The sequence below is a fragment of the Leguminivora glycinivorella genome, chromosome 3 (genome assembly GCF_023078275.1).
Source record: "Leguminivora glycinivorella isolate SPB_JAAS2020 chromosome 3, LegGlyc_1.1, whole genome shotgun sequence".
Lineage (NCBI taxonomy): Eukaryota > Metazoa > Arthropoda > Insecta > Lepidoptera > Tortricidae > Leguminivora > Leguminivora glycinivorella.
Window position 1 is genome coordinate 25,138,236 of NC_062973.1, and position 12,861 is coordinate 25,151,096.

Sequence of the window (12,861 nt, forward strand, 5' to 3'; positions counted from 1 at the left end):
TTTTACTTTTTCCTTAATTTTTGTACAAAATTTTTGAGAACTGCTGATTTAAGAGAACAGCGTTTAAATAAAGAATATTTTAGAAAAAATAATATTGAAACTGATTTTTTGTCTTTTAAAACTATTGCAGGAAAGATTAACATTTATAGCTGTATACAAAAGCTTGGAAAAGTGTATTTGATAATCACATTTAGTAAACTATTTCTTTTTTTTTTTCAATTAAATGTTATTAATCTATATTTATTTCTCAGTAATTTCCGATAACACTAACTAATGTTATTTCACTTTTGTCTTTCATATTGATGTGACAATTTATGACCTAGAGGTACGGTGGCTACAGGTAACTATTATAAAAATACTGTTTAGGTTCATACATATTTTGACACTGAATTTCTATTGAACTACAAAAGGCAAGGCTAATAATATACAAATCTAAGACATGCATGTATATTCTAAGTAAATTCATTTGAATACAATCTCAATTAAAACATTGAGATTTTTGTAACTCATAATTTGCAAAAAATTACCTTAGTACCTACGAGTACATGTATTCGTAACGGAAAAACAATACGTCGGTCAATTTCAAGACGTAAGGGTGATTTCTAATTACCGCGACTCATTTGTTTTCAGTGGAATTTCAGTTCTAACTCTAATTTATCAGAATTCAAATTCCACTGAAAATAGCAGCATCGGGGTAATTAGAATATGGAATAGACGATGGAGAATTACCGAGGTACGAATTTTGAGTAAGGTACGGGGGGGAAATCCCGACTTCTTCTTCTTCTTCTTAGTCCCGACCACGACCCGGGGCATTTGTAACTGATTCATTTTTTTCCATTATTACACTATGAAGTTGAAATTGCCCCGCTGTACCTTACTTTTTTCGTCAGATTTTAATGAAATTGTTTTGTTGTGGATCTTTCTTACTATCCTGCAGGCCTATGATGCTTGCAATTGTATCACTTATCCACGTGGATAAAGCATCCGTCACGTTTTGGCAAGTATGTCAGTGTGAGAGTGACAGATGTCTTATCCACGTGGATAAGTGATAAAATTGCAAGCATGATAGGCGCTGCCGGCCTACCATGCTTCCAATTTTATCACTTATCCACGTGGATAAGACATCTGTCACTCTCACACTGACATACTTGCTAAAGCGTGACAGACGTCTTATTCACGTGGATAAGTGATAAAATTAGAAGCATGATACGCCGGCAGGTTAAAAAATATGTAATTTTAAATAACTGGTAAAAAAATGTATACTGTAGGTACCTATCATTTTTTATAGCTCAAATAACGAGTATGTAGGATAAAAAGATATAGCAAAATGGCTCGCTATTTTCGAACAAAATACGAGTACCTAGTTAAGAGTAGGTACATAATGCATAATATCCGTACTAAAACATACAATATTTATACTTTGTTTATTTGATTTATATTTTGTTTGCTTGTCCAAAAATACTGTTATCACTTGCTTGCTGCCTTTTCATTTTTTTTAAACTGGTGATTACGTAAAACCTAAAATCTAAAAATATCGAGTCTACTTTATAGAAACGGTTTAGGCCTTAGTACTAACAATGCTTAGACTAACAGATAATTGACTATTTTATTTTCGACGCTAAAAAACTTTAGCTGGGCTCGTGCTTAAAGCTTTTAAGCGTTCCGTCGTTTGTGGTGTGGCTATTAAAAAAAATACATATTCTACAATAAAGTCAAAATTTGAATTAATATTATTGCCATTTCTAAAATTTTTAAATTCATATTAGTCAGTTATTGTTTCATCTTTTTTTACTCAGAAAAGATCTAGAGTTCATAGCCACATCACAATACAAACGTTTAATGTAAAACGGTCGATCATACATCACTTTGATATAAATACGTACCTATTACGTTTTTACAACGGCTTGACTCTAAAGCAACACTTAAAGTGATTATTGTTATCTTCTTAGCTAGAATTATAAAGAGACTTTAAGTTCACATACATAACTACAACTTTTATATACACAATCTAACATTTTATTGTCAGTTCTGAACTTTATGACTGAAATTAACTTACCAACGAATACATTATTTACAACGCTAATATCAGTGGTTAGGCTTTTAAAAAGCCTACATTTTAAATACACTTTCTACACATTTCATTCTATACACTGAAAGCATTCTTACTGGATTTAAAATACAGTATTGTCTTATCATAAACAACATTTGAATAGTCATTTAAAATTGTGCGCGAGTAGCCGGGGGTTGGTAAATTCACGCCTTATGCCCCACATACATGGACTAGGTAATGTGGAAGTCGCCCCGGAGGAGTCTCGTGAAGGTCTTTTTGAATTGCTGGTTAGCCAAGGCGTAGCAGAAAGGGTTAATAGGACTATTAGCGTAGCATAAAAAGTACGTGAACATGTATAAATGCTTGTTCGTACAGGGCGGATCCGTGCAGAAACCTTCCACTAAAGCTAAAATGTGATAAGGCGTCCAACATACCACGAACGCGCCGAGAATAAACGAAATAGTCCTAAACGCCTTCCTCGCCCTATTTTCCGACTTGGACTTCTGCCGCCCGATGCTTGGAAACAGGCCGTCGCGCTTCGAACGTTTAACTTTTAGTTTCTTTCCAATGTTTTTAACAAACTTTTCTTCGAGTCACCACGGCCTGACCCAGTAACGGCGGGGCTAGACGCTTCGCTGTTTTCGACAGCTGGCATAATGCAAGGGTTTAGTTTCAATGGCGAGATAATTTCAGGCCGCTTCGGTGACTGCTGCTCGTTATTACTGGAAGACGTTGACACTAAAGTTATCACCGGTTTGGGTCGCTCCCCCGTCGTCAAACTAACTTCTGTGTTAACTTTTATTGGTGGTGGCGGTGAGAAGCTCGATTTAGGCGCTGGTGCTTTGGCCTCCGCTGTAGCTCTAATAAGAGCCGCTTGTAAAAGGGAAGTATTAGTGACATTGGTTGCATTATTCAAAGTTGGCGGAGATGAAGGCTCAGTTGCGGTTGGAAACGTCACAGAAGAGGGAGGACTTTCGTTAGTCGGTGTAGGAACGATGACTGAACTTTCGTCCATATACCTCAAATCAGCACCATCCATTCCAACCAATACGTCATAAGTATTGCCATCTTTTACTACTCTAACAGTTCTTGTTCGAGAGGATTCGGAATAAGACGGAGGGCTTTCGGATACGGGAGGGCTACACCTGAACTCAGTAGGTGGAGGTATAATTCTTTGAGCAATAGTAGTCGATACTTCTCGTTGTTCAGATGGCGTAGCTATACCTGAAGAAGTCGGAGAGGTGACACTGGTATTTGACGGAGGCACTGTTGGCGCTTGCACAGCTGGTCCTGTCTGAGACGTGTCAGGGTTATCAGTGTCGAGTAAACTTTTTTCGGATATTTGTGACAGAGAAGACTTAGGTTTATCAAGTTCCTGTTTTGTTACAGAGGTTTGTTTCATATCTGGTTTGATTAACATACCTCCATTCATGCGCATATTATTGAGCAGTTGAAGCGCTCCAGTTTGCATCACGAGGTTAGCTACCGACGGCCGCTTTTTGACATTGGTTTGAGTAGTGCTTTCATCGTCAGAGTCAAAAGCGGGACTACTAGATCTTTCCGCTTCAACTTGATCTTCTTTCTTATCTCCATCTGATTCAGCAGTTGTTGATGTGGCAGTAACAGTGGCGCTGCTTTTATGAGCTGATGATTTTTGGCTAGAATTAGAATCAGTTGACCCTCCAAGCGTTAGCAAAGGTGCTGCTAATGAGCCCTTAGATGTTGAATCTTTTCTTACAGATTCGGATGCCTTCATTTGATCCTCACTAGAAATTGTGGCTTTAGAAAGTGCTGCCATACCTGCAGCCCGTCCAGCCATTCCAGACATGACACCCGCACTCAAAGCCACCATGGATTGCATCTTTCTTTGTTTCGCCTCACTTTTCTTTTGCATATCATAAGCAGTCTTAAATATTCCCGCGTATAGCACAATAAGGACAATCAATGTTGTCCAGTAATATCCGATAATTAAAGCTGTGTTAAAGATGGGATCCTTTAGGAACTGTACAGCGCATTCTCCTTCTTGCAAATCCCTGTAGCCGATGAAGTGTTCCCATCCAAAAATTGTTGTAAAGAACAGTAAGGCTGGTATGATCCAGGTGACAGTCACCATCCAAATAACTCGGTTCTTAGTCCGCCATGCTCTATATCGAGCTGCTATTTTAACGCTGCAGAATCTATCCACAGTAATAAGGAGCACGGTGTATTGTGATACTAGACAAACGGTGTAGTCGACGGAGAGCCAGAGATCGCACAAGAGAGGGCCGAGATGCCAGTAGCCTTTCAAAACGTAATCTGTGTAAAATGGCATGGATATTGTACCTGCGGACAAGGACAATCTTATTTTAATAGAAGCAACAGCTTAGTTTCTCGAGCTTTAGTGAAATTCAATTGCTAACCGTCGCTTGCAATTTGTGGGGGTTTAGTATTTCCTTTTCAAATTTTGATCGACCACATACCAACTGATAAAGATCAATTTCGCTATTCGAAAACGGATAGCAAAATGGCATTTTATCCACAAGAGTGCAAAGATATTTCATACAAAAACTTGATTTCTTTAGCTGACTGGTAGAATATAGTTATAAATGACGATTTTGAATCGTAAATATCGAATTTATTGATGGAATAGATTCAATTTGATGTTTTACAGTTAGTATTTTATTCGTGTTGGTGTGGTGAAAAAGGTTTTTGTGCTTCAGTTTGTTTAACCTTCGTACCTTGAAACCATCGCAACGCTCAAGATTCCACTTTTTGGAATTTTTCGCTTGCTCGGGTATTAATATTGGCACGTGCAGTTAAACAACGACTTTACCTACTGGTAAAACAAATAACTATTAGCGGTACAGCTCGGGCAATGAAGCATTACAATTTGACAATATCAACTAAAAATACGATTGAACTATTTGTATTGAGTTGAGTCAACTAGGTTTTTTACAAGCATTACTTTCTCTACTCAGAAAAAAAATTGTATTACCTATGAAAAGGTCTGGACATCGAGCGAGGCGATGAAGTTGCTCGGCTGGCGTGTAGTCCGATCAACGAGTAAGTTAATAACCAACATTTTCCCAATAACTCTTCAGGATACCCAACAACATACAACAGACAGTAAGTTCTGATGATGCCTATGAGAAAGTTGATGGCACCAAGTGAGGCGGTGAAGTATTTACCTACTGGGCCGTCGTATATTTCGACTGACAAGAGTAAAAGTTTTTTTCTGATTTGCACTAAGACGTAAAATAGCTTACAACTTTACAGGTACTGATTATCTTACCTATAAGTAGGTCTGTGGCCGCAAGTGAAGCAATAAAGTAGTTGCTTGGCTGCCGTATAGTCCGATCGACGAGGAACGCCATGAGCACAAGAACATTGCCGCTGACTGTCAGAAGGATGACCAGCAGAAGGCACGTGGCGAAGATCGCGGCCAGCCACAGCGGGAATGGTGGGAGTATTGGTTCCTGTGAAGAAATAACTATTGACAACTCTTTCTAAAATAAAACGGTGGTGATTGAGTGAGTCTATATTAATTATTGTTGTCTGGAAAGTCGGAGCAATGAGAATTTCAACTCGTACTGTACAGTTATGTCGGAACTGCCAAAGCCTTCAAAAATACCGAAATACGCACAGCTCGGATAAATTTGATGACGACTGTATGAAATATAAATTACCTATTAGCTTTGAATGTCACGCCCTCGCCAAACAAAGAATGAAGAACTTTGGAACAGGTTACATAATACCAAATGATTTCAGAGAGCTACCCATGAGCATCATCATCCGATACGTGGAGATGGTCGAGAAGCTCCTGAATAGCTGAAGGATCTTAGGATCGTAGGGGGTAATTGCACAAAAGATCCCGATGGGTCTAAGTGTATCCGTAAGGGCTCCCGCAGATTTAAGATGAGATACGATTAGCTTTTCGATGAAGGAAGAACGTGCGTAAGCGAAAAAATGCATAGATACAGTCATGAACAATAACAACTTGTAATAGATAGCTTCTGCTTTGGGCAAATTTGACAAGCAGAAAATGGCATTATACCTATTCCCTTTTATATAATGTGTTTCTTTTGTGCAATAAAGAATAAATTTACCTAAATCATTTTATGTTATTTGACATTACTTTTCAATCATTGATTTATTCTTTTATCAAAAATTAGATTAGCTAAAAGTAAAACTAAACGCTTAACCTTTCAATGAAAGGTCATTGGAGTCGGTATAATAGTTAAACTAACACAAAGAAAATCGCAGGTACCGAGCAAGCGGCCCTATCGCCAAGGTTGCATTGACTTTGAAATACCGTTTATTTATTCTCGGCTACAAAATGGGCTTCTTTTATACCCATTTTTCCTCACAACCGCTAACAAAAACAAACAAATGACTTTATACGCCTTTCACAATCGATAAAATGCCACGAGTCGGCAAACCTATCTTCTAATGAGTTTTCTATTACAAGGCTAAAATGCTGGAAACTAGGCTAATTTGCTCTATTAAGTATTCTATTTAATATTTACGGAAGCGGTTTCTGAGAGACATTCAAATATTGTTTACAAAGCGAGTGAAATCGCTTGATGCTGTTTTGTTTAGCAAATCGTTTTGAATTCCGAACAATGGACTGTTTGTGTTTTTGTCAACGCCTGTTTTGGTTTGCAATATTTTGGCGTAAACAATGTAGGAAAAAATATGGGTAGGTATATCTAGAGCGCAGCTGATTAATGGTTCAGCTAAGTGAAATGGTATTGACGCTTACTAAGTTAGCGACAATTTTGCTACGGGATATTTTGTTGGCTCCCATTTTGTACAAAGTTATCTTTTGAGAACGACATGGCGGAGTTAGATCTACGTGAACCCCGAGTCAATAATTTACGACGAGTAGCAAGGGACTAAGAAAGTTCCATATACTTTTTTCGGAGTCAGAGACTGATTTTTGGCCAACCCGTTGACCACGAATGCAGTAAAGAGATCGAAACGTTGGGATGTACTCGTATTCTGAACTCGTTAAGTATATACGCGATGTAGGTACTTAATTCGTTTCCATAATTTTATTTCCTGAATAACCATCGCGCTAACCAAAGACAGTATTTTTTTTAGAAAAAACGATATAGGTACATTCTCAGAAGTTACCGAAATTTCTCATGAGGAATGTTCTGCAACTTTGGAAACTTCTCGACCGTGCATTGCTAGGTACATGTATCCCGGTACGAGCAAGCGCGGCAGACCCCTGAAAAATGGGATATCCGTTATGGGGTAAAGCCGCAGATATTCAGACGATATTTGTGCTGCAAAAGCGAGCTGTACGTTCCATATATGGACTGGGCGCTCGAGCTTCCCTAAGAGAGAAATTCAAAGAGGTGAACATTCTTACCGTTGCCTCTCAGTACATACTTGAGAATATTATGTATGCTAGGAAAAACATCCATGAATACAAGCTTAACAGTGATATCCATAACTATAGCACTAGAAACAAACATAAACTTGCCGTGCCCTTCCACCGTCTCCGTAAGGTTAGTACGTCTTTCGTTGGGAACTGTACACGTTTTTATAACAAAATCCCCATTGATGTAGTGAACTTGCCACTCGGCAAATTTAAGTCACATGTTAAGCGCTGTTTGCTAGGTAAAGCTTACTATACGGTAAATGATTTTATAGATGATAAAAATGCCTTTAAGCCAGTAGCTTGATTATGGTAGCAGAAGTTTGTAATACAACCGTACTAGTATCCAGTAAAAATGACACAGCGAAATTTTTCTCATGTGATTGTATTGTATCATTAGTTATGTTAGTAGGACGCTTAGAGACCTTATACACCTCTAAGATTTTTGTTTTCATTATATAGCGTAGTTATATAAAATTTATTTAAAGTATGATAGTACACTGACCCTTAGAGACCTTTACATCTCTAAGTCACGTTGAGCATGTAATTAGTTATGTATAGCTATACTAGGCATTGTTGCCCTCTTTAATGTCACCTACAAGCTTAATGTCGTGTTTCACTGTGTCGATTTTTCTTTTGTCAATTTGCTGTTAGCTTGAACATGTCATGCTCGCTTAAAAGTCTTTGCTTACGGTGGCGTGTTGATCGGGTCGCCACCTTCCCGAATGGAGGTTGAGGGAGGCGATGGCTGAGATACGCGTCATACTCGTGAACGGGTGCTGTTTGTGGAGACTGGTCTGTTCAAGCTTACCTGGGCCACATGTTTTGTTAGATTATTTAACTTTACTTTTGAGCGGATTGCGAGACACTACATTCGGTTCTTGTAAGAATTAAACTTAAGTAAGTAATGTCTTAAGGATGACACTAGAGACCATCACGTTGTCGTTTAATTTAGTTAATTTTAGCTTTTGGACACTTAGAGACTTTATACATCTCTGAGATTTTGATTATATTTTATTTTAAAATAGATTCCTTACTTTAATGACCTTGTTGTCGTTTGATTAAGTTAATGTTAGTTTTTTGGACACTTAGAGACCTTATACATCTCTGAGATTTTGATTATATTTTTAAACTTAATTTGTAACCTTGATTGGCCCTTATTTGTAAACTTGATTTGTTCTTTAATGATTGACAACTAGAGACTTGTACATCTCTTGAAATGTGTAATTTAGCTGTTCATTTTCTGTATTTTTTTTTTGTATTATTTGACAAAGGTTTTTACTTTTAAATATTTTAATTTTATAAAATTTGACTCTTGGAGACGCTATACATCTCCATGGATTATTTGATTAAGTATAATATTTTTACTTGTAATATTCAGTCTTTTACAACTATTGAAGTATTATAGATTTCTTTTATCTTTGTATCTGTTTGCACTTTCTTTATGTATTGATTATAGTTAGTAATAATATGACATTTAGAGACTTTATACATCTCTAATTCTATATCAGTGTATAGCTACTTTGCTTATGATTAATATTTTTAGTTAATATTTCTATTAATTTCATTTGTTTAACTTTAATGAATACTCTGTAATGTTGACATGTAAAAGTGCCCCCGTGGCCTATTTGCTGAATAAATGATTTTGTATTTTGTATTTTTCAAAAAAGACCTAAAGAAAGCCCACGATGACTCAAAACCGAAGAGTGGCGAAGATTGTCGAGGAGAGCCGATCCCAAGTGAAATGGTATGTGGCTAGGCAAAGAGTGAAAGAGAAAGAGAGTCATATAGATATTATGATGATTTCTTACCAGTCCGTTGCTATCCGTGGAGTTGTTATAGTAGTATACGTCGGAGTAGTTTGACCCGTTGAAAAGGTAGATGTTCTGGCACTCGCTGGGACTGTCGGTCGGGAGGCATGTACGTTGCTTCAGTTTTAGCAGTTTCCTGCAAACAAGGGAACTATTTATTTTCTTTCGTAATAAAAATACCAGCAAGAAATTTTCAAGAATATCTGAGATCTATTCTGAATCGAATTAGTTCACTAAGTGGAGTAGGTATCAGCGTAGGTTTAAGGTTTTACTCGATTTCGGTCGCAATCCTTAACTGATTCTCGTAAAATTTTGTGACTAGATTTTTTGATCTTTTGTCGATCCCGTTTTTGGAGTTTTGTGATAATGTGGAAATTTTCACAAAAGGCTTAGTCACTAATAGCAATGTACGAGTATATGGCGCTTAAGACTCCATGGTGGTATTAACTTGACTGTGGTAATGACATTAAGAAGTAAGGTTCTTTTGTTTTTGAGTTCTCGAGGCATACCACGAAGGTCTACATAGAGCAACTAGTTTAAATTGTATTTATAGATTAGTTTAGTTCAGACTGATTGTTTAGAAACCTGTCCTTCACTTTATAGTTTCCTTTAAACTCACTTATTTAGTTTCTATCCGACCTAGTTCTAAAATAGCCTGGAGAATCGCATTTGATGCGCAGTTTAATTCTATGCGACTGCATTTGTAAAATTTTTAAGCTCTTCGTATTGGATTTGGTTTCAATTCCTGATTCATGATTCTGATGAAATATTTATAACAGGTATTTACTCTAACATTACAATTGATTGTCAAAAGGTAGTTTTAAATTGCAGAATCTTGAGAATTGGGACTAATTTTGTGATAATAAGAGTTATTTCAATAAAGTACTTATATACAGAGTGGGGCCTGTAACAAAGGCGAAGAATTGAACTGTAGGCTATTCTCCTTATACTGATCAACATTTGTTCAGTGACTTTTAAAAATTATGAAGTCTTTAAATTTTTAATTTTTCATACAAAATAAATGTTAGCTTCAATGTACGCCATTATTGTTGTCATTGACGTTGTCTGTCACACTTTAGACTTAACAGAATTCGCAATACATTACCTCTTAGAAAAAACTTTCAAGGGTGATAAAAATCAAAATACAAGTTATTTTTAAAAGTCGCCGAACAAATGTTGATCAGTATAAGGAGAATAGCCTAGAGTTCAATTCTTCGCCTTTGTTACAAGCCCCACTCTGTATATATAAATTATGTTCCTATTGATTGTATTTGCATAAAACTAAAAGACAGACATAACATAATAGATTCGGTGGGTTGCTTCAAATATCCGAACTACTCAGAAATAGGACCTCAGCTTAGGGCTCAGTAGACTTAGGGCAGGTTGCATCAAACCGTTTGTCACCGTTAAAGCGTTCGTAAAATTTTATTCTATGGGAAGTTCCATAGACGTCTGCTGCGTGACGATGATGTGTTTGTCAAATGTGGTTGATGCAACTGGCCCTTAGGGAACCAATCACAGATTTAGCATTTCACGGTATGAAAGGAAGTTTCAATCGGCTGGCAACATAGATAGGCGGGATAAGTTTCTTAGGTTACTACAGATGCTAGAAAGGCGTGTCTAAAAATACAGGCAACTCAGGATACTCGGGGAACGAGTCAATGTTTTTCTTATTTTACGTTACGTCTGATCTTACGATTGGCCACCAACAATTATACCCTGCTTCACTTAGTTGATCAGTTTCTCAAATGTGCGTTTCACCAGAAACTTCCTGCCTCATACAGCTAAACTGTGGAATTAACTGTCATCTGCGGTATTTCGGAAAAAAGCATATAATATACCTAAACATCTTAAAGGCTAGCAACGCATCTCCAACCCATCTGTTGTTTGGGTGTACATTATCGCAAACCACCAGGCGACCTATCTACTTATTTGCCTCTTGTCCCATAAAAAAGCACACGAGTAGCTGAATTTCTACCTGTCCTGCAATTGTTGTTATTGCTGCAAGTTTTGAGACGCAACGATGGGCAAGAGTGAGTGGCACATATCTGCATCTCTTTCTTGCATGTTTCATAACTTGCAGCAATAACCTGTAGGTATACATTCAGCTTTATATACTCACCACTGTGTAATAAAACTCCCGATGGTGTATAACGGTGTAGATCTGTTGACGTCCAGGCTTTCCATCGAATTCATTATGGTATCGAAGGCGCGTATTTTTGGGCTTCAAACCTTCAAGAAAAGAGCGTACAACAACGTTACCGGCTGGCAGCAACGCATCTCCAACTCTCTGACCTGTGTGATCGTATGCCTCTTATCACATAAAGTTTAAGTGTAAGAGTAGGGTTGCAAATAAAAAAAAAGTTTTTTTTTGGAATTATGAAAAAAAGCATGATAAAAAAACCGGCCAAGAGCGTGTCGGGCCACGCTCAGTGTAGGGTTCCGTAGTTTTTCGTATTTTTCTCAAAAACTACTGAACCTATCAAGTTCAAAACAATTTTCCTAGAAAGTCTTTATAAAGTTCTACTTTTGTGATTTTTTTCATATTTTTTAAACATAGTGTTCAAAAGTTAGAGGGGGGGGACGCACTTTTTTTTCCTTTAGGAGCGATTATTTCCGAAAATATTAATATTATCAAAAAACGATCTTAGTAAACCCTTATTCATTTTTAAATACCCATCCAACGATGTATCACACGTTGGGGTTAGAATGAAAAAAATATCAGCCCCCACTTTACATGTAGGGGGGGGTACCCTAATAAAACATTTTTTTTCCATTTTTTATTTTTGCACTTTGTTGGCGTGATTGATATACATATTGGTACTAAATTTCAGCTTTCTAGTGCTTACGGTTACTGAGATTATCCGCGGACGGACGGATGGACGGACGGACGGACGGACGGACAGACAGACAGACATGGCGAAACTATAAGGGTTCCTAGTTGACTACGGAACCCTAAAAACGAAGCACCATGGTTTCTTTCTAAATTATTTCGATAAACATTCAGTATGCAAACGTTTATTGGGGACTCCCCGACGCGGCGCGGCGCGTGGAGAGGCGGTGGTGTTTCCAACAGTAAATAGCGACAACTACTAACTACAGATTGTGTAAATGTTAGTTTTATAAAACCAGAAATTAAAGTTATTAAATGTAAATTCGTTTAATAGTTAATACTTTTATACGGTTTTTTAGACTTTACGTTAACTGTTTAGCAAATTTTGAGATTTCGTCCTTTAGAAAAAAAACATACTCCAAAAAAAAAATTTTTTTTTCACGGTTTTTTTTTCATGTTTTTTTAAGCCAGAAAAGCCGTTTCCTTGCAACACTATGTAAGAGTAAACTCACCACTGTGTAATAAAACTCGTCCCGATGGTGTATATCGGTGTAGATCTGTTGACGTCCAGGCTTTCCGTCGAGTTCATTATGGTATCGAAGGCGATATTATTGTCTACGGTTATCTGGCGGACGCCTCAGACGCCCGTCTGAAACAAACGGGTGTTGTTGAAATTTTATCTATGGACGTTGACGGATCTGTGAAACGGTTGTGGAAAAGGTTTTTTTTATACTATGTCGGTGGCAAACAAGCGTACGGCCCGCCTGATGGAAAGTGGTCACCGTAACCTATGGACGCCTGC

General features: G+C 37.4%; 1 protein-coding gene across 1 annotated transcript; it reads right to left on the reverse strand.

Moving 5' to 3' along the window:
• Positions 1-2,066: 2,066 nt before the first annotated feature.
• LOC125224870 (muscarinic acetylcholine receptor M5) lies at positions 2,067-12,648 on the reverse strand. The gene is given in 6 exon segments (XM_048128371.1): positions 2,067-2,633; positions 2,636-3,969; positions 4,072-4,372; positions 5,322-5,505; positions 9,227-9,362; positions 12,572-12,648. Coding segments are annotated over 6 exon segments (2,385 nt in total). The 3' UTR covers positions 2,067-2,280.
• Positions 12,649-12,861: the final 213 nt, after the last annotated feature.